We start from the raw sequence: 24689 nt of genomic DNA, 5'->3' as shown, positions 1-24689 counted from the left end.
AGCGGTGAGCTAAGCAGGGTTTATGTTTAGCTTAGCAACGGCTGGGGCGTCCTGGAGGCCCCGTGGGGTATCTCTGCAGGCGGAGGCGCCAGTCCCCACCCTCAGCCCGGTGGTGCTGGCTGCACCGTGGCTCTCCAGGGTCTCGCAGCACCAAGGCGGAGGGTCGACTGGGCGCAGAGGTGGCCGCCTCTGCCCCCAGCCTCAGAGTCCTGCGGACCACCTGGGCATCGGGGAGATCGGTCTCCAGTGGTGAGGGGCTGAGCGCCCCCAGGCGTCCCTCTGCGTGGGACGTGAACCAGAGGTCCCCGGGGCCCTGCGGAGTACAGGGTCCCCAGGACCCCCACCACCGCCCGGGGCCGCCTTCCCCGGATCCCTGCGAGCGGCAGTGGATGGAGCCCCGAAGCCTGGCTCCCCGAGGCCTTGCGGGTGCAGCAGCAGCAGCAGCAGCAGCATTTCCGAGCCTGGGACATGAAGGTCGCAGTGTTGGACCTTGGGTCCCTCTTTGCCAAAATCTTCAAGACCTCGATGGCGCCCCCGGGGGTTCCCTCGCCTGTCGCCTCCTCCAGCCACGCAGAAGGCGCTGCCACTTCCGTGCTGGCAGCCCCCACCCTGACCCTCCTCCCCGCCCTGGCGCCCGACTCACCCTCCACCTCGCGGTGGGCGCCAGCCGCGCCCCATCCTCGGCTCACCGCCTCCTACCCCAAGGCCTCAGGCGCGAGCCTAAGGACAGAAGCAGTAGGGACCCCCTTCTCACTGCCCAGTAGCCCGAGAGCAACCAAAGTCCCGGCCCTGCCCCCGGCCCCCTCCAGCGGCGGCTGCAGCGCCGCGGGCTCCCCGGCGCACCTGGTGCCAGTGGCGCGGCCGCCCCCCGGCCCTCCTGCCGGGGTATGGACCGCGCTGCCCTCCATCGGGGGCACCACGGGCAGCGGCGGTTCAACCTGGAGCCCCCGGAACTCCCGCCAGCCTGGCCCCGGGGACCGAGAGCCCAGCGCTTGGATGCCCCCCGGACCTGGCCCCAAAACCCTCTTCTTCACCCTGCCGGACATTGGCGAGGAGTGGGCCTCGGACAGCGACTCGGAGGAGGGCGGAGACGCGTGAGTAGCGGCAGGGCCCAGGCGCGTCCGTCTTTCCTTGAGGTCTCTGCGCTCCGCCTGCTGCGCGCGCCTCGCCAGGCGCCCTTTAGCCCATCGCGTTCTTTGCGTGTCCTGGGGCACCGTCCACGCCCATTTCCTGGCTCCTCATTGTGTTGCCTTTCTGTTCTTTTCAAACACGCTGTGACCGGCGTTTACTCAACTTTCCTCTGCTGTTCACCAGCTGAGCAGGAGTGGAGATGAAGCAGGGCTCCAAGGCGAGGAGGGAGGGCAGAGTTTTGTGTCTCGTCTGGCGGGATGTTTGGTGGTCCAGGAGCCTTCGGGTCCCTTTCTGGGATGCAGAGTGAGGCAGAGGGGCGGGGCCCCTGAGTGCGCACGTGGGCAGTGCGGTTTTAAGACGCGGTGGGTCCCTTACCTTTCAAGGATCAGCCCCAATTCTTTTCCTAAGGGGGGCGGGTCTTTTTTGAGTGACATCTGGTTAATTTGCATATGTATAACCTCGTCGCACGCCAGTGGCCTTTGTAATGCTCCGGACACCTCTGACGCACACCCTACAGTTACTAAGAAGTGTCTGGAGGTGCTCCGGAAACGAGGGCAATTTTTTAAAAATAAGAATTAGAGGACATTTCCCTCAACACACACACACACACACACACACACACGCACGCACGCACGCGCGCACACACACACACACACACACACACACACAGCCTTTCACCGCAATGAACAGTATTGAAAACCTTCTTATGAAGTGTGCATTTTAGAATGAAGGTGAGTTTTATTTTTTTTAATGAGCAGTTAAGCGTGTACAAACATGTACACTATTCAGCCTTCTGAATCCTACAAAAAAAAAAAAAAGAGTGGAGTGGTTAAAGGCAGACCAGAATGCAGATTTCCTGAATGCAGATTTCTGCCTTATAAGGTAGTGAGGAAGAATAGTCAAGTCTGCTGGGACAGAAGCTCCCCCCCACCATGCCCCACCAAAAATAAATTAATGGGAGTACTTATGAGATAAGAAGGATTCTAACCTGTTCACAATTTAAATAGTTACAAAACTGACTGACATTCACCCCAGTGCTAAAATAAGCCGTTGAATAAGTTGTTTCTTTTCATTTAAAGTATTGCAGTATGAAATGCATAAATCAACTGGTGTTTTGTTCTTAAGGAAAATCGGTGGCATTTAGGTAAGTGGCCAGGATATGCATGTGTAAGGAAGTAGACCTTTGTTACTGGCTACTCCTCCTTAACGTTTATACAATTAATGTTTGATGAGCAAACAGATCCACACAGTGACCTTAAACTCCAGTCTTTTGCTTTTTACAAACGGGCTGCGATACGCATTGGTGTGGTCAGGGAAATAAAGGTGTTGGTTTTCTTTCCAAAGCGTCTTCATCCATGTTTCACTGTCTGCACATTTTTAGTAGATACTTTTTAAATACCACTGTATTTGGCATTGCTGACAGAAGTGAGCGTTTGGCATTAGCAAATAAATCAATTTAACTAAAAGAGCAGATGTTGAAGTGTAGGTAATTGCTATGAGAAAGAATATGCAGATACCTGCGTTCAGAGAACTTGCTGGTAATGACTTTGTGCTCTCTGTAAGGCACCAGGCAGCCTTGGGTACATGAACAAATAGCTTCATTCCTTCTTTAATGATAAAGTTTACAACAGGGAAAGGAAGAAAATATTAAGGTGATTGTCCCTTTAGTACTACAGGCCTTTTGCATCTTGAAGTATATATTTTTTCCTTCTTGGGTTTCTGGGTTGGGGCTATTTACATCATTGACTACATAAACATCGTTCAACAGCGGATTTAAATTATACAGCCACCAGCTCACCTGCCAGTCTACAACTCAGAGGCATGGTGGTTAAAGTAGGGGCAGGAGCATGACACTTCCAACTTTATTCTTTTGTCTCAGGGTTGCTTTGGCTGTGTGTGGTCTTCTGTGGTTCCATATGAACTTGAGGGTTATGGATGAACCTAGAGGGTATCATGCTAAGTGAAGTAAGTCAGACAGAGAAAGACAAATACTGTATGGTTTTACTTATGCGTGGCATCTAAAAAAAGTGAATAGACAAAACAAAACAAAAACAGACTCATAGAAACATAACAAAGCAATGGCCGCCAGAGGGAGAGATGGGGGATGGGTGAGAAAAGGGAGAGGGAATATAGTCAGTAATATTAGGATAAGTTTTCACGGCGACCGATGAAGACTAGAATTTAGATGGGAGATCCCCATTTAACAGGGGTGTCCAAACTTTTGGCAACTCTGGGCCACACTGGAAGAAGAGTTGTCTTGGGCCACACATTAAATACATTGAGACACATAATCACACACAAAAATCTCATAATGTTTTAAGTAAATCTATGATTTGGTGTTAGGCTGCATTCATAGCCGCCTTGGGCTGCGGGTTGGACACCCCTGGTTAAAAATGTCAAATCCCTATATTGTCCACTCAAAACTAACATAACTAACACCGTATACCAACTATACTTAAATGAAAAACAAAGTAGGAGTAGGAAGAGAAAAAGAGTAGGTAAAGAGGATGTGGATACAAGTAAACAAATGTAAACAAACCCCTGAGAAACATTACTCACACTCAGCTGCGAAAGAAAACCTTCATTCCTATTCCACGCATTTTTGAAGAAAGCCCATGCATTTTACATTTGACCTGATTGTGATGTACTTGGACTTTTTTAAAAGGAAAAATAGTGAAATTAATTTGGGGGAAGTATGCAAATGTTCAACTCAGTCTTTTTTTTTCTTTGTCTCTAAGACGCTCTGTAGCAGCGTGGGTTTTGGTCTCTGACCCACTGGTTGGGTAAAGGAATGGCCCTGGCAAGGGGTTTGTCCCGTCTCTCCCTGGGGCCCACTGGCTGCCGCCCCTGAACCAGAAGTGGAGGATGCTGGGTTCCCTTTCATCTCCCTCTCCCACAGCCTGACCTGTGATCCAGTGCTTTCACCTTCACCTTCACCTGCCTGTGCATTGCATTTATACTTTATCCCTGGTCCACATTGTTTTTTCTGTCTCATCTAACCCCGCTTGCTACCTCTGCTTGCACTTCTGGTTTGAACAAGACAATTAGCATCTTGTAGAAGGTTTTATTCTCTGTTTGTTCTGGAAACTAGAGAATTTCTAACAGTAGGTAAGGTTGGTCGGTAGATAGAAATTGCTCTGTAAAAATGTTTGTAGATGGTAAACATGTGGCCACGAAGTATTATTTATATCTTTTGCAAGTTATTGGTGTGAGTATATAATTATTGCTATTTCCGATGAGTGAGTTCTGTTGTTAAAGTCATGTAGGTGTAGAGTCATGTACAATAAAGTCATGTATTGCCATAACAGCCTGTAGTACTTGTTTACTTGGCTGGCAATAAAGTGAATGAATTGAGAGGCAAGGCTTTGCCTCTCAGTTCATTCATTACCAAGGTGGCCTAAATCAGTGTATATGGCCCCAGGAATCACAGAAGCTGGATTCCAGTCTCAAACCATTTGCTAGATTGTAATTCTGGTCAAGTTACTGAGTTTTCCAAAGTGTAAAACTTCCCTCATGAGAAAATGGAGATGATAATAATTCTTCCCTCACAGGGGTATTCCAAAAATTAAGTGAAATAATATTTTCAGTGCCTAACACACAGAGAAATGCTGATAAAATGTTTTCTACGATTATTATATGCTTCTTGGCACAAAAGTGAAATTTGAGAGTGTGTTTCATTTTTAAAAATGCACACATTCCAGGTGAAGAAAAGAGTGACAAAGATAATTATTCACATTTACCGTGTGACTATAATACATGGCATCTTTGAGCTCAGTTATTGGGAAGAACAAATCATAGGCCACTGCAACCTGCCTTCACGTTCCCTGCACAACTCACGGTAGATAAAGCTTGCTTTAATTAGCATTGCCACCGATTGGGGCGTAACACCTGGAAGAAATGTGTTTGGTACCCTGGGAATGAACTTTTAATTTTTAGAGACAATGCAGAATCGTCAGTAGCATCACAAATCATGCACGGCTCCCCCTTCATGTAGCTCTTGCTCGTTTCTAACTGGTGATCCTGTGGTTCACATCATATTTCCTATCTATTTGAGGCTATAAACTCTGTCAGTCTGGTGACAGTTACGGCAACACGTGCCCAGAAAGGGCATTTAATAACATTGATTAACTGAGTGAAGGAAATCGTTTCTTCTTCATGTACACCAGCTTCATGGGTCCCTAATCTCCTGAAAATGCAGATGCTACTTAAATCTCTTTCTTGGGGAATAACTGTTGTCTTGGGCCTTGTGGTTCCGTTGTCTTGGAGTTTTCCCAAAGTTAGTTAACGCCTTCTGCTGGGACTTGGTGTCTGCACAGGGACGAATCATGGGAGGGCTCAGGAGACGATTGTCCAGCACTATCAGCTTCTACTGCAGTCATCATTACTTCTATTGCAGTGACCTTGACTTTCATTAAAAACAGTAATAAACTTGACTTGGTTGTCTATGTCTAGTGTTAGCTCAAACCCAGGGGAACAATTGTGTTCTTCCTGTCTTTCGTAGTAGTTTTTTAAACTTGAAACTACCTTCTTTACCTTATTATTATAGTTAAGATTGCACAAATTATATTTGAGGTAACAGTTACCTATGTTCTGCTGTGTATTTAAAGAACACACTTTGAATTTTCTCTAATATAATAGCTAACAGGTATAATATTTGATATGTGCCAAGTTCACAGCTACAATTCTATGATATGGGATTTGAGTCCTTTATAGCACAAAAACTGTAATAGCTAATTTAAATTATTAGTACAGTTTTTAGAGCATAGTTTTGAGGTCGGATTGACTTTGATTCAAATTTTACTTTGAATCTTTCTGAAAATACTAGGAAGAAAATACCAATTAAGAATTCACTTAACCTCTTTAAGCCTTATTTTCTCACCCATAAAATGAAAATTAATAATAATACGCATCCAAAGAGATATTGTAAACATTAAAAGAAATGGTATAGAAAAACATCTCTATAGTCTCTCTGGTATATAAGCCCCACAATAAATAGCTACTATTATTAGTTTATAATTCTCATTATTCTAAATACATTTTTATTTATCACCCACAGTCAGAATCCTTTGCACAAAGTATAATTTAGTGTTAATATACTTACCCCCAGGTAGGTAAGTATATTATTTTCTAAACATTAATTGTCAACCTGTATGTATAAAATGTCTATTCCACCTGAAACCCAGGGGGGGCTGGACTTTTTGAGTGATCTAAAGAGGTGGAAACAGATCTTGTCATCCAAGAACAGGGAAAATTAGATGGATGAGCCAGGAGGGCTCCAGACCAATTGCCAGGGACGCACAGTTAAGAGCAAAGTCCATGGAATAGGGAGGGAAGCGGGTAGGCTGGGGGTCATAAAGAATGTGTCAGTGGGTTAAATAGGTACTTTGGTTTGGGAGCGCATTACAGGAGGCTACACCTGTGTGAGGAAACCCATGCAGGTGGAACACTATGTGTTACGCACAGAATTCAACTAGTTAGGAGCATGGCGCGTGACAAGGAATTAAGAGAAAATTGTGGAGAGCTCCGGGTACCAGTCTCTATCTAGTAAGCACCAGAAAAGCCACTGTTTTAAGGCAGAGAAGTGGCAGGAAAAAGGCTGAGCTTTAGAAGGATTAAATTACTGCATAAGGGAGTATAAACGCAGAGAGGTGGTAGGTGCTGGGGCCTGGGGATGAAGCTGATGAAAATAATGGTATTGGGATGATAAATATTGCAGAGCTCGGCCATGCATCCATGAGAGTGAAGATCGGCTTCTGCCACAGCTGCAGAAACTCAAACTCCATTACTGGGGATTTTCCCATCTTTATCTTAGGGGGTGGCATCAACCTGCAACCTGGGCATTCGGGGTGGGGGGGAAGAGCTCACTTGTTCTGATAACCTCTGTCCTTGCCGGACTGGCTCCACTGAAAAGTCCATAATCTCATCTCATCATTCTGTATAACCCGGTCTCATGCACCAACCACAGGCCCTGTAATCAGGGGTCTCCCTCCTTCCAGTCTGTGGTTCTCCAAGGAGCCCCAGGATCAGCCTGCCGTTCTCATAACAATCTTGTCTATTACTGGACTTACGGGAGTTTGCCAATCCACACCTCTCAGCCTTCCTTTTCCCTCTGGGATCCTGTCACCTTACCCAAGCTCGGCCGAAGGACCAGCACCCGGGTTCCTCACAGTCCCATTTTAGGTCAGCCTCTCCAGCTCGCCCGAGGTCCCAGATTTATGCCTCTGGCCCACAGGGTCCTTCTTAGAGGACACGCAGTGGGAATCGCTGGAGTTGAATGCCCAGGGGAATGAGAAAAGGCGCTCCTTCCTGTAGAAGGCCCGTTACTGTGCAAGGGTGCAAATCAGGTGACCTCCTGGCTGGGTGCCGCCCCACAGAGCACAGTATCCCTGAAGGACTATTTTGGTTTGTAGTGCTCCCCCACCCCAATACATGTACCCCCGACGTGGCTGACATTTTTCTTCTCAGAGACAGATCTGAGCCACAATATCTCCCTACTCCAGGGCATCCAGTTCCCTTCGGAAAGTTGGGAAGAACCCCTATATATCTGTTTCCTCCTAAATCTTTTTCTTTGTTAAAAATTCATACCAATCTTGTACGTTTAGGCTTTAAAAAAACCATAATCAAGAGGGGGGAATCTTTTGCATTCTCTGTTTTCTGAAGCAATAGCAGGGGAAAAAGCCTTGGATTACTCAGCAGGGAAGGGACAAAGGATGATGAAAACACTGGGGGAAATAGGTCAGTTAACATTTAAACATAGTCCACCACCAGTCTCCCACAGGCCCCGAGTACTCTTCTTTCCCTTGCCAGTGAAGTGTAGGTGTTTCATTTGTTTCAGTGAATGGCAGCCAAATCTCTGGTATGAATAGTCTCACCCAAAGGTGAGACCCAATTTTTGCCACAATTTTGCTTTGTGGCAAAAAATTTTCTGGACATTTTGTGGTCCTAGGGATAGTAGGTATCAATATAATATAGACATACATTAAATAGGACATCATTTATTAAATGCTACACGTTTTTCATTAAATGAGTGAATAAATGCTATTCATTAAACATGTACTGCAAAATTCAAAGTTGCCTCTTTTGTTTTGAGAGGTAGAAATGGTCAATGAGGACACTGTATTTAAGAAAGCATAGAAATTAAGTAAACCCCTCAAGCTGATTAAATATCTAGTTATGAACTTGGTAAACAAGTTGATGGTCTTTGGTGATGACAAGGAAAACAGTCGAGTGAGACTTCTCCTACTCTCATTTAATAAACAGAATATTATGGCTAAGCTGAACTGAGATGCACATATATGTGTATATTCTCCTTAGGGTCCTTGTCATCTTAAGCTTATTGCAATGCTAGCTCCTAGCATTGAGCTAGGAGCTCACTAAAGAATCTCACTTTAGGAGCTCACAGTTTACACCAGACTTTTGATACTAATAATAGTATTTCAGAAACTGTCACTAGGTGCATATAAGGTTAAATCAGTGATTTATTTTAAAACTGAACATTGAATGCAAATTCCTGACACTGAAGTATTAGAAGCCCTTGATATACATGCAAGACTCTATAATCCAGTTGAAATAAGGATCTACATTGAATAAGATGAGCCCTTCCCCTAAAAATCAGTAAGCTCATTGCCAAATTAATGCATAAAAATAATTCCTGGGGAACTTTAACTTTAGTATAGGAAGTTTGCTTTAAAGAAGCAGATGATATAGTTTCAAGAAAAGGCCTGCCTCAGTCCGACTTTGGTTCTACTTACTAGATTTAGCGTTTTTATCATCGTGTTCCACCGACTGAGCAGAGCATTGCTCCAATATGCTTTGTTGCACAGATCTGAGGTTCTCAGCATTTAAATAAGAGCTGGTATTTCCATGTCTATTAACTACCAGGCTGTGTGCATCTAAAGATATTATCATGAATCCCAAAACGAACATACAAGGTAAGAATGCTATTTTCATTCCACAGATGAAAAGGTTGAGGCTCAGAAAGGAAATAATCGAATTTCACATGACTAGTATGTGGAAAATGTAAGAATCAAACCGAGGAAGCCAGTGGATATTATCCATGATATGTGTAACTGAGTGTTTTGTTGTGTCTCTTTAAACAAATGATTTAAGACGATAATGAAAGTTAAAATCTACTTCTAAGGGAGTTGGAGTTATTTTTCCTGTAGCAAGTCTACTCTAAGAAATTATACTCTTTCCAATAAAAATAAATTTTCAAAAATAAACATCGTGTTAATAAATAACCTAAAAGTACTTCCTCAGAATACTGTTCCTATTAATACTGATGAGCCCAAATTTAAAGCTTTGCTTCATCCATTTTGAAGTACAAGTAACAAATGCCTTTTGGCATACAGCTTCTTTAAAATAAAACATTAGTTTTGCCAACTTTAGCTTATCATATACATGATTATAAATTATTTTGTGTATATTTAATAGAAAATCAAATATTTTATTCACTCAGGAGGGCAGTAGTGAGTGAACATGTCTTACTAGAAAAAAAATGGAGCAGAAGGAATTAGATATGGCCCTTGCAAGGGGAAAGAATATACCTACACATTAGTGTTTTCTTAATTAGATGTTTCACTTAATTAGATGTTTCTCCTCTCTTCTAGAGATGCCTTATAATTAACTATTGACCACTGTAATTCTTGCCAGGCCCTTCTATTTATTTTCACCCTATGAGTGTATTTATTTCATATAACATTTAACAATTTGTATCTGTCTTGCTTATTGATTTCTAACATAAATGCTATGGCTTTAATGATCTAAGAAAATCTAATGAGATATTGGTTTTAAAGATTCATGAAAGTGACCATTTTAAAATTAATCACCAATTTCAAGTCCTTACAATGAGATGTTGAAGAGTTAGGTAGTGGCAAATATGTACGTGACCATCACTTTGCTTCTGTTATGAAACCTCTTTATGCAAAGCAGCGACAGGAGCTGAACTTGCTCCACCTAAGTTCTAGTTTCACAGTGTGTGGTCTGAACTAGCAGCTAACATTATAAAACACTTTGATGGAGCATCTCGTGTGTGCCCACGTGTATGCCATGTCCCCTTCTAATCCATATGCCTGTCCCTGTTGGAAACCTGCTTTTGTCTCAGGCGGAGGGGACATATATCTGACTCAAGACTTTCATGGGAGGTGAATGCTGATTCATATCACACACCATGCAGTACTTCACAACAAAGTGTTCCTTAGCTCCATTTCCACCAATGGCAGACTAGATAGCTTGAGACTAACCACCACCTGCATGTAATTAGAAAAGCCAGACAAGAAACAGAAACTACCCAGGAGTTAGGATGAGATTTTAAAAATGGCCAGTCTATCATCGATGGAACCCCAGACCTAAATCTTCTCAATTCTTGATTGGATTAGGGTGATTTGGACGACTAGAGTCTCCTGGCCCAGTCTCCTGTACCGGCAAATTTAATCCCTTCTGAATGTAAGCTGTGAGCAACAACTTTATATTTTTATCAAAGACAGTTTAAATGCAAGAATACAGAAATGTTGAATATAAATACATGGATGTAAATTTTAATGAAAACAGAGCTGGTGTAGCTTTTATAATAGCAGACCTAGTAAATTTTTTAACCCATACTATGAAACTGAAACTTATAATAGTGGTCTAGCAATTATTACAAAGTCTACCTTTTATTCTCTACTAATTAATAGTAGAGTAATACTATTGATGTTGCATTTTGGGAAATTGAACTCTTTATAGAATATATTTAGGAGGATGCTTTCACTTTGAAAACCTGATGAATTCTTTATTAAAACAGTATGGAGTTTCCACATAAAAATTAAAAACAGAATTACCTTCTGACCCAGCAATCCCACTGCTGGGAATATATCCTAAGAATCCCGAAACACCAATCAGAAAGAAGATATGCGCCCCAATGTTTATAGCAGCATTATTGACATTAACCAAGATCTGAAAATGGTTCAAGTGCCCATCAGTAGTTGAATGGGTCAAAAAGCCATGGTACATTTACATTTCAGTTACTAGGTGGCTGTACACAAGGGAATCTTATCTTTTGTGACACAGTGAATGGATTTGGAGATTATTATGTTAAGTGAAACCAACCAGTCAGAAAAAGACAAATATCATACGATCTCACTCATATGTGGAATCTAATGAACAGAATAAACTGATAAACAAAATGGAAATAGAGTTATCAACTCATGGAACAGACTGGCAATTGTCAGCGGGGAGTGGGTGGGGGGACTGGATGAAAGAAGGTGAAGGGATTTGCCGAAGAACAAACATGCATGACTCATAGACGCAGGCAGCAGTGTGGCGGTGGCTGGGGGGTGGGGGTAGGGAGGTTGGGACTGGGTGGAAGTGGGCAAAGGGTGGGGGGGGGGGGCAGGGATAAGACGATATCTGTGATATTTAAACAACAATTTAAAAAATAAAATTAAAATATTCATAATATACCAGTTTTTGGAGTGTTTGTTTTTTCACTGTATCATACAATAAATGCTTAAAAGGAAGAAAAATATTAGATGTTAGTGAATGTTATTGAACCCATTTCTCCAATGTATGATATTGAAACATAAAATTTCTGCTTCTCTGATTCAAAACCGTATACTTCTAGTAACTTCATATGATCTCACCTAATAATTATTGTCCTTGACAGATTTCAACACTCATTTTTAAGATTATGTAGGACTGTCGGTCTCATATTTTTTCCTTCTGCTATTTCCTTTTGGATACATTATTCCTCTAGATTTTAAAGTGATTGTTTAATTCTTTGCTGAATAGAGTGAGCTTTAGCTTCCTGGTATTATACACAAGGGGCTTTCGAAGAGGTTGCCCTGCACAGAAGTGTGGAGTCGGCTTTGTCACGAGCAACCCAGGCTGGAATGTGGCTCTGCCACACCAACAACTTAACTGTGCCTCAGTTTCCGAATCTGCAGAATGGCACTAACAGCATTCCCCCTTCAAAGGACTATTGTGAAGCTTACATACACTAACATGTACATGAAGTATTTAAAACAGCCTGGGGTGTGGCAAGTATTAAAGAAATCCTCGTGAATATTGGGAGAGAACATATTTGCTCTATGACAGATGTTCAACTGAACGTCTTATGAAACAGGAACTTACACAGAAATCTGCAAATCAGGTCTGAGATGAATCTTCAAAAAGGGAAGCTATTAAAGTCAGACCCGCCAGATCTAGAGAAAACTACCCTTGGTAATTCACTGAATATTGCTTTTCCGTACCAAAAATAAAAACCACCGCCTTTCAGATTGTGAGGTTGAGAAGCGAGGGTGGGAGGCGGACCAGATGTGCCAGAGGCAGTGGAAGTGCTGGTTTGGGGCGCACCTGGGCACCAGGACACGTTCTGCTGGCTCTGCACGCTGGACAGTGCTCGCTGCAAAGGGGATTTCTGATCTAAACGGGACTGGGCATCTGTACCGAGTGAACGTTCACTACATCCTAAATGTAGAAATCATTGTACAGTAAAATCCCATTGACATGGTTGTCGGAGTGGCAAAAGATTGGAAAGAGTGACACCTAGTGGTCCTCTGGCAGTAATGCATTGAAATGTGTGTCCAGAGTGAGAGAGGTGTGTTCATTCAAGTATATAGTTGTGTTTTGCTTTACATAAGATGTTCTCAGAAAAAAAATGTGTGTAAAGCAAATTTCTGTTATTATGCATAAGATATAACTATTAAAATTTCTTAAATCACTCAACAATATCTTTATAAATATTACCCCCTAGGTAATATTTTTTTAAATTTTTATGTTAAATAACATTATCTCTGCATTTTTCTATAATTTTATATAAGCTGTGAACTTCATACTTTGCCTAGCACTTTCTAAGATTATTATACTAATCGCATTAAAATAACTACAGGTGATAATGTTTTATTGGTCTTCTTGGAAAGTCGTTCCTAACTTATAAGATGTATTTAAATGTGTAGAGGAATTTAATGCATTTTAAAATAATTTTTTAATTTTAGAAAAGTTTTATTTTCTAAATAAATAAGAAGGTTTATTTATTTATTTTAAATTTACAAGTTGCTCCTTTATTATGAACTAACTTTATTAATTCATTCCAGTGTATTAGGGTTCTCCAGAGAACTAGAACCAATCGGATATGTGTATGTCTATCTCTACATCTGCATCAAGGTCTCTATCCCTACTTATAGGTTTATACAGAGAGAGATATATTTATAGACAGATAACGATAGGTTTGTTTTAAGAAATTAGCTTGCATGGTTATGGACTTGGTAAGTCTAAAATCTGCAGTAATGTAAAATATCCCAATAAGTTTTTATGTTGATTACATGTTGAAATGATAATATTTTAGAAACACTGGATTAAATACAATATATTTCTGAAGAAAGATCAGTGTGGCTTATGACTGATGGAGTGAACTCCGATACAAGTCAAAGAAAAGCACAAACCGCCTGGAGGAGAATGGCGTTGTCGGGGTGGGGGAGGTGCTACCAGCAGGACCCGGACTGTCATTCCTCCGCCCCCGACCTCCTCTGGAAGGCAGCCGGCCTCACCCGCAAGCAGCACCCTCAGCTGCAAACCTGGGCCACGTCACACTCACGACTTTGGCTCAGAAAGTGGAGCGAGAGCGCAGCTGGCAGAGCCAGAATCTCGGAAGAAGCCCAAGAGCAGAAGGGGATCCTAACCAAGGCAACTAGTGCCTGTTTGGACTTCAAATGGCCACGGACCCGTGACTGCTGTGTCCCCAAGTGTCCATTGTGGTTATCCAGTCTCTGCCACATCATTGTTTGGCTTGTGGGAGGCTGCTGGTTTGTCCCTCTGGCTCCCGGGTCGAAAGGGCCAGAGGAAATGGCCCAAAGAGGAGCGTCCGCACTCTCCCATAAACGTGCCTGAGATGAGGAGCTTTTAGGTGGATTATGACAGAGGACAGATGTCTGCAAATTCATTGACACGCTAACTATTAAGATCTGGGTTCTCTTTTCCAACTCTTTGAACCTGTGACTGTTTTGATAATGGCGTGCAATAGAAGTGACACTCTATCTTTAAAAGAGTCCATGGCTTCTGCTTTGGTTTCTTGGAGCCCTGAGCTTCTATGTAGGAAGCGTGACCACCCTGCTGGGGAGACTATTCGGGGAAGTCTGGAGACTCCATGAGAGAAGGGACCAGGCTCCCAGCCATCCTTCCACCCCCAAAGTGCTAGTTAGGTGATGGGTGAAGCCTTACCGGACCCTCTGGGCCAGCCCAGTGGCCAGTTGACTGTCACTGAGTAATGCCAGCCAGTGCCACATGGAACAGAAGAACCACCGAGCGAAGTCGTACTGGATTCTGTGAACTGTGATCAGAACAAAATGACCGTCTTTTCAACCCACTAAATGCGGGGTGGCTTGTGATGCAGTGATGCATGCCCGGGACGGACACACACACACACACACACACACACACACACACACGACACATCCCAGTTGAATGACTTTGAACATGGCACTTAAGGTCTTTGCCTTCAGTATTTTTATCAGTAAAATTGGATAACAGGGCCTACCAGGCATGGGTGTCAAACAGTTGAACACATTAAAATAGCAGATGCATAAAGCAGCTGCCCTGTGTTTTGACCAGAGTTCTTCTTTCCTTTCTTTGTTTCCTTGTCCCATAACCCCTGACAGACAGATAGTATTAGCAGCTATGTGTTTACTTCAGATGCCATCTGCTTGCCTGATAAATATACACGCACACCCTACAGGTGTGCACCTATGTATCAGGCTTTAACATCTCATTAATTTTAGAATTTAAAATGGCTCACTGATTACTTTTCAACATGGCGAGGATTCTAGTATCCGCAGTGCAAGAAGTGGATGGTTTGTTGTCGGTTGTGTTTCTTCTCACCATAGTGCCGTCCCTCACAAGAGCTTCCAAATCAAGAAGCAGGATTTTTCACTACTGAATGGGACAGGCAGGTTTGCCTCTTGGTGCAGGGTGCTGAGTAGGAGGAATGGGTGCCCTTCTTTGTAGCTGTGTGGACTTAGATCTCAAAGGAGAAAGGCTATGGAGGGCAGGCCGGAGAGTGTACCAGCATCCATTTGATTAGTTGTAATTGTTAAAAATCTTTTCATGGGCTCTGGCCGGTGTGGCTCAGTGGATTGAATGCCCAGCCTGTGAACCTAAGGGTTGCAGGTTTGATTCCCACTCAGGGCACATGCCTGGGTTGTGGGCCAGGTCTCCAGTAGGGGGCGCACAAGAAGCAACCACGCATTCTCCCTTTCTTTCTCCCTCCCTTCCCTTCTCTAAAAATAAATAAAATCTTAAAAGATAAAAAAAAAACTTTTAATGGGGGAAAAAACATGCCATAGGGGAGCATCCACTCTTTCACACCCGCTTTAAAAGTGTGTTCTGCCTTAGCCAACTCACCGCTATTTCCTTGAGTTGTGAAAATGGTGGCCTGGTCATTCTGCTGTCTCACAACCCAGAGCCTGGTGACCGGGCCCTGCTGTAACCGTGTGCCTCCAAGATGGGAACGAGCACATATTACTAAACCGAAACCCAGGCATGCTCTCTGGTTTGCGGACAAGTTGCTGGACTGCAGGAGATGAACCGTCTATCTGAAGGTGAAAGACGAGATATAAAAGAAAGCAAATCTCGTGCATCATTAAGCCTGGAGTTCTTGGTAATTAGAAGAGCATCTGGCACATACCAAGTCTCAGCAATTCTATTTAAAAGAACTAAGAACAGCCAGCACCAGTCAGGACAGACTCTCCCACCCACACAGCGCCCGGGGAAGGAGTGGGAAGATCCAAGCTCACTGGAGGCCTGGAGAGGGCGGCGGGGCGAGCGGGTGCCTCCGAGCAAGTCTAAAATCACTGGGTTATGAACTCTCTGGCCTCTGGCAGGGGGAAGGGAAAACCCTGTGCTTTCCTGGAAATCTAGGGCCTGGGAGAGTGGGGGGTGGGCAGAGGGCAGGAAGTCCGCAGGTGGGGGCTGGGAGCCCCGAAAGGCCGTGGAAGACCAAGCGCTGGGGGCCTCCGCCGGCCGGGCCGGATCTCAGCGGAGGTCGCCGAGACCAGGGGAGGAGGGCGGAAGGGCGGGCGCGGAAGGGACGGAGGCGTTGCCTGCCGCACCGGAATCTGGCCCTTGCTGGGTCTCAGGATCTGGAGGGGGAGGCAGCCCTGCAGTGAGCAGCCTAGCCCGTGGGCCCCGTAGACCTGGCCGGGAAGCTCGCTGTTTCCAGACGCCACTCGCGGCCCGCGCGGCCTTAGCCGGGCCAGGGGCGCAGCGCTGGGCAGGCGGGGAGCCGAGGGTCCTGGGGCGCGGGAGCGCACGGCTGCCCGCGGCCCGCGGGGTGTCAGCGCGATGTGTCCGCGTCCTGGAGCGCGCGGGCCGGGAGAGGCGCAGCTGGGCCTTGGGGTCTCGAGCGCAGGCCTGGGGCTGATTGTGATTGGGTAAGTCCTGATCTGAGAAGTGAATTAACTCTGTCCTCCGTCCTGTTTGTGTGCCAAGTGCTCCCCCCACGCCCCTCCCCACGCCCCGCCTGCAAAGCTGGAATCCATCTGTTCGGTTTGTCTCGCATCCATTCATGAACTCTCTCGTGCTGACCTCATGCGGCCCTCCCAAGTGGAGTTGCTCCTCGGCTCTGAGGAGCATCTGTGACATCCGAGATGATTGTTCACCAGTATTGTTCAACCGTCCAGAGAGCTGAGGTTACTTCTAGGATGTTCTTGCGTTAAATCGGGGCAGCGTGGTTTCTAGGAGGGGCAGCTTCGTGATGGCCAGTTCATCGGGAAAATCATCTTGCATTTCAGCTCATTCAGAACACAGCGCTCTTTTCAGACAGCCCTTTTAAACAGAAATACGAAACTGAAAATTGTGATTATTTGTACAGGCAAAGTTTGTGGGGCTACCAAAAGGCAGCTTTTTCAAAGTAAAAGTAGATGGTCGAGTCATTACCTTGACAACTAGAATGGAGTGACTCGTGGAGATGGGGACTCAGCCTTAACTTTGATGCCTTAACCAAGAAATTAATACAGTGTAGTTCAGTTGTTGCAGTTCAGTTGACACTAAAAACTAGGTCCTGTCTCCAAAAGAATAGCTTTAAATGTACCCACTAAGCTGAGTTGTACCATCTCTAAGATACAAGGAACTAGTATATAACTCTTATATGTCTATGTATTATGTAATAAGAGCTTGAACATTCCACCACTTTCAAGATGTTTTGGGACACATCTACGTAAGTTGCACACTTCCGTAGAGCTTTGCACACTTTCGTAGAGCGTATGGCTTACGTAGGAGTCAGTAGTTTACTGGGAATTCAAGATGTTCACTATTTTGCATGAAATAACACTACAGTGCATGGTTGGAAGACAGAGAAGCCAAAGAACCAAAACAAGATGTAAAAATGAAAAGGAAAGGTACATTTTTACAGATCCTGTTTTTAATTGACAATGTCAGTGACATCTGACTCCTGGAAAGACATGCAAGTTAGCTGGCCTGGGTCCTGGGACCCGCTCCGTCCCTGTGGGCTTCACAGCCTCGGGCAAATGTGAGCTCCTCCTCAGGACTCAGAATTCTGCGTTCTCTGGTCCAGTGTACATGTTACTACACCGAACTCGGAAGCTCAGGAAGTTCCGCAGAGGTCCAGAGACTGCGAAGAAGTGGAAAAGAGCAGAGGAGAAAGACTTGGAGAAATACTGTGGAAGTAGATGTAGTTTCAAAGCATCCATTTCATAGCGGTCCCCCCACCCCACCCCACCCGACCCCGGCACCCCTGCCTCTCGGAGACTCCTGCGACCACTCGCTTCGCAGTGAGCAGGAGCATTCGTCTTGGTAGGATATGGTGGAATGTGAAGGGAGAAACTAGTTGTTTGGATATACCAGCTACTGTGAGAGCTGTGAATTTTCTTTCTTTATAAAGGAGAAAGGGTTCCCCAGAAATGTCTTGAACTTGGAGCATATTTTCAGCTCTAGTCACAAGGTAATCTTCTGAACTAACCATGAACATTCAAAGTAATTACAGAGTAAAAACATGTTCTTTCAAATTACTAATTTAGTCTCTGCCTATTGGTTCCTTCAACCAACAGAACATCTCTATGTGACAGGCATTGATTTAGCTGCTACAGATAAGGAAATCTATTTAATAAAGTGTCAAGATCATCACAGTAAAAAGCTAAATTTTTAAAGGGCGCTGTAAGCAACCTAAGTGCCCCTCAGTGAATGAGTGGAGAAAAAGCTGTGGTACATATATGTGATGGAATACTACTCAGCCATCAACAGAGTGAAATCTTACCATCGATGACCACATGATGGCCCCGGAGGGTATTGTGCTAAGTGAAATAAGTCAGACAGAGAAAGACAAATGCCATATGATTTCACTTATGTGTGGAATCTAAAGAGCAAAATAAACAAACAAACAAAACAGAAACAGACTCCCGAATGCAGAGGACCAACTGATGGAAGCCAGAGGCGGAGGTGGGTGGGAAGTTTGGGTGAAAAAGATGAAGAGATTAAGAAGTACGAATAGTCATGGGATGGGAAGCGCAGCGTAGGAGATGTAGCCAATCATGTAACAATTCTGTGTGGTGCTGGGGAGGTTCTGGACTTTCCAGGGGCATCACTTTGGGGTCACTTCGTAAGATACAGAAATGTCTAACCACGAGGCTGCACCCCTGAAACATGATATCGAATGCCAACTGTAATTGAAAAATTAAAAATGAACTTAAAGAAATAAAACAAACTGAGGTGTGTAGTTGGAAATGCCGTGGGAGGTGCAAGTTAACAAGAGCAGGGTTTTCGTGGGGCAGCCTTTGCTGAGCATAATGGCAGTGGGAAGGAGCAGCCAAGGTATCTAGCACCGATTGCACAGACACTTCACACGCTTGATCTCATTTCAGTCTCACAACAACTGCACAAAACAGTTGACAGGATTGTCACCGTTCCACGGACGTAATAGATGCTGCGTCCAGGGAGGGGAAACTGCTGGTTCAAAGGGCACATCCCTGTCAGTGGCAGAACAAAATTCGAATCCACCGTTGCAGTTGATGTTACAGAGATACTATAAAGGAACAATGTTTTATTTGACTCACTACCCTGAGGTTATTGAAAATTATTTTTCAATGATAGCCAATTAACTCACATACCAGTATATACTTCTTAATGGTCAAAGCAGGTCTGTCTGATACAATTTTAATGGATTGCCCCTTTATGTCACACATATTTTTATGTTTATCTGATGTTACTGTGTCATGTGCAAATGGTAAATAATTGATGGTTTTGAAAGAGCTGAACAGGATTCAAGGTTATGCAGCTTATTAGTATGAAAGCTTGTCCTGTGTTCTTTTCTCTGGTACCCTGTCTTTACCACCTTTATCCTCAGAATTGCTTGGTTGTACTGAAGACAGACAGCAATAAGGAGAAGAAAAAGTCATATAGTTCTATTCTCTTTTCTACAAGATATGTTTGGAAGGCAGAGGTTCTTGCGAACCTCTGTGTATAGTAATTGATTTGTTTTTGAAATTCCCTTTGTTGTACCTATTGGTAAATAACTAAGGACACACTTTGTTCATATATTAATGTTTCTTAAAACTCCATTTACATTCAGAAATACAGATGTTGAAAGTGAAGAACCATTATAATTGAAAGCGAAAGCAAAGCTTTACTTTCATGAATGCTAAAGTGATGTCCCTGTTAGAAAGAGTAAAAGTTGGCTTTCCCCCCAAATCACTCATATCTTAAATTAATATAACTTCTTTGTTCGAGAAAGTACGTCCGTTTTTACAGACTTACGTGCTTTGTTTACTATTAAACATGAGGAAGGCATTTTGACTGGAGTGCAGTCAGCATTTCCAGAGGCTAATTGAAAGTTAATGATCAACGCTGATGGCCTTGGACCAGCCAGCCTGAAGACCTTATTTAACTTGGAGGAACTTCTTTCTGTGTATGTTTTCTGTTTATGTGTTTGGTGACTCAAGAATATTTGATGTATTTCAGAAATACATGGAATTGCTGACTTTTTTTTTTTCCTGGAGTGCTGGTTGGCTTTCGCAAGCACAGGCCACCTGTTCGAAGGACAGGTGGGACCTGAGTTCAGTTCCTGTTCACTTGCCAAGTCCTGCGTGGGCGTGAGGCTGTGTTTGTCCAGAGTTTTGGGAAACTTTTAGCGGTCTGACAACATCATAGTCATTGATTTTGTCCAGTTTAAATTAGGTTGCCTGTAGGTGAAAGGCAACCCTCCTTTTAAGGAAACAGAAACATTAAAAGCCTGGACCTCGCTTTCTTTGGCATACGTGGTGTGTATGTGCACACATGTGATTTTAGGGGGAAATGGCAGAAGGGAAGGAGCAACTTTAGGCAAAGGAAGATTTTAAAGGCTTTAGTGGATAAAATGATGTTACTACATTATAGACACTTTTAATATTTTATTGTATTTATTTTTCAGAAGAGGACTGTCCAAAGGATCTGGAAAACACAATTTCACTGGGAAAAATGAAGCTCCTTTACCTACACGTTTTACAAGACGTGTGCAGACAGCCATCGGTAAATATTCTTGGTAAGAATTCATCTGTGAAATGCTTCAGACCCCCAAACCGAAACACGGCAGTCACGAATATGGGACACAGAATTGGTGACTGGCCATGGATTTCTAAAAGTGGAAAAGCAGCTTTATTGTCAGCGGACACCAAAAGGAGTGACACATTATATTGCATAAATGTTTCAAAATTCAGGGTGCTGTGAAATTCACACATGTATTTAAGGAGAGAGGAAGTGGCTCAGAGGAGGACAGCCACTTTCCAGACCAAGGTCTTCCCAGGAAATGTCATTTATGTCTCGTACCTTTGTCCCTGCAGTGAGTCCTCGTCCTTCTCCTCGGATGGAAGCCCCGCTCCCTCGGAAGCCCACAGCTCTTGGTCTGGGTCTGGGACTCGGAGTCCCACGACTGGCTTTTCTACCGAGAGGACCTCCATCTACTCTTGGGGAGATGATGTATGTCTGAATACTTTGGATAATCTCATGATTATAGTGTGTAATGAAGAATCACTTTTTTTATTTTTAAAAAACCATTACCTGTTATACACAGGTATATTTTTAAAATCATTACCTGTTATACACATACACAGTTATACATATAAAACATTTACATGTCACAAGTCATAACTTAAAAAGAGAAAAATATAAGGAAAAATAAAAACCGTTCACATTATAACTCAGAGTCTGAGCCATTGACAGCTTTGTCTTTCCTGCTTCTTTTCCCTGCCTCTCAGGGTATTATATACATTTTTTTGCATGAGATCTATGGTGGGAGTTCAGGACAGATGCTGACAACAGGAACTCAAATAAGAGAGAAATTGGGAAGAAGTAAAAAATTCCTCACGATTAGAGGATTTCTAAGTCAGAAGTTTTACTTTCACCTTCTTTCTAACTCTTGTGCAAACTATTAACTTCAGCCCGGTTTTCATTCTTTTTGGGAGTGGGATTCTTGGCGGGGCAGCTTCTAGTCCGGAGCGGGGCACTCTGCTGACAGCCTGGTCCCTGTCTGACTCTGCAGTCCCCAAAGTGCCCGGGGGGCTCCTGGCCTTTGGTGGAGCCCTTGGCTGGGAGGAGCCTCCCTCTACTGAAGCATCTTGGATGTAATAAATCCTGCTCTTTGCTTGTGTTCCATTTTCTCTCTAAAAGCAGTTCTCCACCGCCTCCTTTTCCACCCAGAATGTTGCAGCGTACAACAGAGATGCGCAAAGGAGGGAGGGGACCCAGGAAGCCGGTCAGCTGCGAATCATGCATAGCTTCTTTAAATGAGATGCAGCTCTCGCTTCTGATAAACAGCCTCCACCTCACCCCACTCCCTGCCCCGCCCCACTCTTTGGGGGCTGAGACTCATTGCTTCATACTGTCCAAATTGTATGTTTCCTCCGGTACGCATTTTCACGTCATCATCCAGAGAGATTCGTGTGACTTTCATACATACAGAATTTGCATTATTCCAGAACCTCCCGTTGCTTTCAAACACTTTTATTTACTTTTCAGTTGGTAATAGCTGCAAAAGCAAACAAATGCAAAAGAGAAAATTGAAAGAAAGCCTTCTTCTAGGCCTCAGTCACCCAGGCCCCTCCTAAGAGGCATATATTATTATTGCTTTCCTCTGTATTTGCATTTTTAAAAGAGAATTCAACTCCCTGCCACCTGGTGCTCTAGTTCATTATCAGTTGGAGGGAAGGCGTAACCCAGAAAATATTGAACAGCATTCTGTGAAAACCAGCCTGAATATGCCATCGGATCAGGTGGGTCAGACTGACATGCACTTTGTTGCTCTGAGTTGTGGAGTAGATTTCAGGTTCACACATTCCTGGAAGAAAACACAGCCAGTTTGTTTTATTCTTTAGCTTCCTGTCAAAGGTGAGATCATATGGTATTTGTCCTTCAATGCCTGGCCTATTTCACTCAGCATAATGCTTTCCAGTTCCATCCATGTTGTTGCAAAAGGTAGTAGCTCCTTCTTTCTCTCTGCTGCATAAAATTCCATGGTGTATATGTACCACAATTTTTGGATCCATTCATTTACTGATGGGCACCTAGGTTGCTTCCAACTCTTGGCTATTGTAAATTGTGCTGCTATGAACATTGTGGTGCATAGGTTCTTTGAAATTGATGTTTTAGGATTCTTGGGGTATAATCCTAGCAGTGGAATTGCTGGGTCAAAAAGCAGGTCCATTTTTATTTTTCTGAGAAAATTCCATACTGTTTTCCATAATGGTTGTACCAGTCTACAATCCAAACAAACAAGCAAACAGAATAAAAACAAAGACGCTGAAATAGAGAACAAGTGGGCAGCGACCAGAGGGGAGAGGGAAGGGAACTTAAGGGGAAAAAGGGGGAGGGATTTTGAGGAACAAGTATGAATGACACAGAGATGAGGACTGGGGCGGGGGAATGGGAGGGAGGGGGGGAGACCGGGCGGGGGAGGGGGGAAGAGAAAAAAAATGTACTTGAAAAGTAACCAAATAAAAAAAAAAAAAAAAAAAAAAAAAGAAAACACAGCCAGGTCTCCCGCCCTGCAGCCTTTCGCCTCCCAGCCATGGAGAACTCCAAGGCTGACGGGTTTTCTCACCTCCCTGCAGCCTCGGTGCAAGACCCTCTTTAGGTCAGGCAGGAACAGTAAGTCCTCTGGCTCCAGCCTAAGAACCACGCCTCAGGATTTTTTCCCCCATTGATTAAAATAATGTGAATGGCCCTTCTATAAAAGTAATTTTCCTTTCCCGTGATATAAGCAGATAAAAAATACTTAGTATTTTGCAGATGTTCTTCAATGCCTCACACCCCCACTGTGTGAGGGACATATGTCTGTGTGTATAGATACACGTACTTGTGTGTGTACAGGTATGTAGGTGTGTGTATGTCTAAGCATGTGTATCAAGGCTTGTGCCAATATGCATACCTGTATCTGTGTCAAATCGAATAGGTCTTATGACTCATGTGGTAGAAATGACCTCTACTTAACAGTTACAGAAACTGAGGTTCAGAGTGGGGCGTAATCTAGCAGAAGGGTAAGAATTGCGGCATTTGTGTCTAACCACAGAGTCTGCTTTTTTATCACGTCACGCTCCATATCCTGGGTGGGGGGAGTATCATCGATTATGAAACGTCACTGATCATGAAGCCAGTATTTCTACAGCGTCTTGTCCTGTAACTGAACATGCATTTCTGTTTTAGGAGTTTGACAAAGCCAGTGCACAGAAAGTACAGCAGCTGTTCTGGGAGGTTGAGGAAATGCTGTTTGAAGGGAAAGTGAGCCCTCCGACCCAGAACCTAGTGGCCGAATGCACTGAGTGGGCCAGGCGGTCGGTGCACCTGAGGTAGGAGGCCATTCGTAGTAGTTCACCAGAGTGGGTTGTGGCGCTGCCCCCTCCGGACTGGCTTCACACAACGAGCACATTTTGGCTGAAACGCCTGCCCCAAAACACACGTCCTCTACTGGGAACTCCCATCCTTTGAAATGGCATCGTAGGGCATACAGAGACATCCCAACACTGGAGTGCATTTTAATTTGTGAGAAGCACACTGAGCTAACCCTCAGAGAGGCATGGCCTGCGTAACCGATATGCGAGGGGTAGGAGTCGTTCTTTACCTTCACGTGCACCCATGTGACAGCCACGTGTGGGTGTCCTCAGCGCTGAGAGCAATGCACAGGGTGGGGGTGGGGGGAGGGGCAGAGTCATTACTTGCCCACTGATTGGACAGATGAACTTTACCACTGCACCGAGATTCCTTATGTAGAAAGGATCATTTGTTGTTTTTTATGTCAAAAATGGAGAATATAGACTGGATATAAAGGGAAGCTTTTCTTCCTTCAATTACTTAGCCAAAATACTTAGGGGGGGAAATCCATACCAGTTATCTGAAGTTCCTCTCTCTCTCTCTCTCTCTCTCTATATATATATATATATTCTCATTTATCTGCCCATATATATATGGGCAGATAAATGAGAATACTCATACAAATGTTGGTGGATCCTCTGGTGAACACACCTATATACATTTGAAACAAATCTTGACTAAGTAGATTTTTACCTTTTCTTTCTGGCCTTTCATAAACCTCCTGCCTTAAGAAAGTA

The 24689-nt window shown here is 44.0% G+C and overlaps 1 protein-coding gene across 4 annotated transcripts in view; it reads left to right on the top strand.

Moving 5' to 3' along the window:
• Window positions 1–48: 48 nt before the first annotated feature.
• The window catches only part of FAM149A (family with sequence similarity 149 member A), a 42067-nt gene continuing 17426 nt past the window's right edge, over window positions 49–24689 (top strand). The window contains exons 1-4 of one of the 4 annotated variants that reach the window (XM_053659818.1): window positions 49–1094; window positions 20522–20632; window positions 20931–21066; window positions 23788–23930. In XM_053659818.1, coding sequence (XP_053515793.1) covers window positions 469–1094; window positions 20522–20632; window positions 20931–21066; window positions 23788–23930 — 1016 coding nt within the window. In that variant the 5' untranslated portion in view covers window positions 49–468. Of the gene's footprint in view, window positions 1095–16233; window positions 16533–17692; window positions 17786–20521; window positions 20633–20930; window positions 21067–23787; window positions 23931–24689 lie in introns of those variants that run through there. The other 3 variants (XM_037128747.2, XM_037128748.2, XM_037128750.2) reach the window with 3 other exon arrangements.

The sequence above is a fragment of the Artibeus jamaicensis genome, unplaced genomic scaffold, assembly GCF_021234435.1.
Source record: "Artibeus jamaicensis isolate MK-2021 breed Jamaican fruit bat unplaced genomic scaffold, CSHL_Jam_final scaffold_833, whole genome shotgun sequence".
Classification (NCBI taxonomy): Eukaryota; Metazoa; Chordata; class Mammalia; order Chiroptera; family Phyllostomidae; genus Artibeus; species Artibeus jamaicensis.
This window is presented reverse-complemented; position numbering and strand designations above follow the sequence as displayed.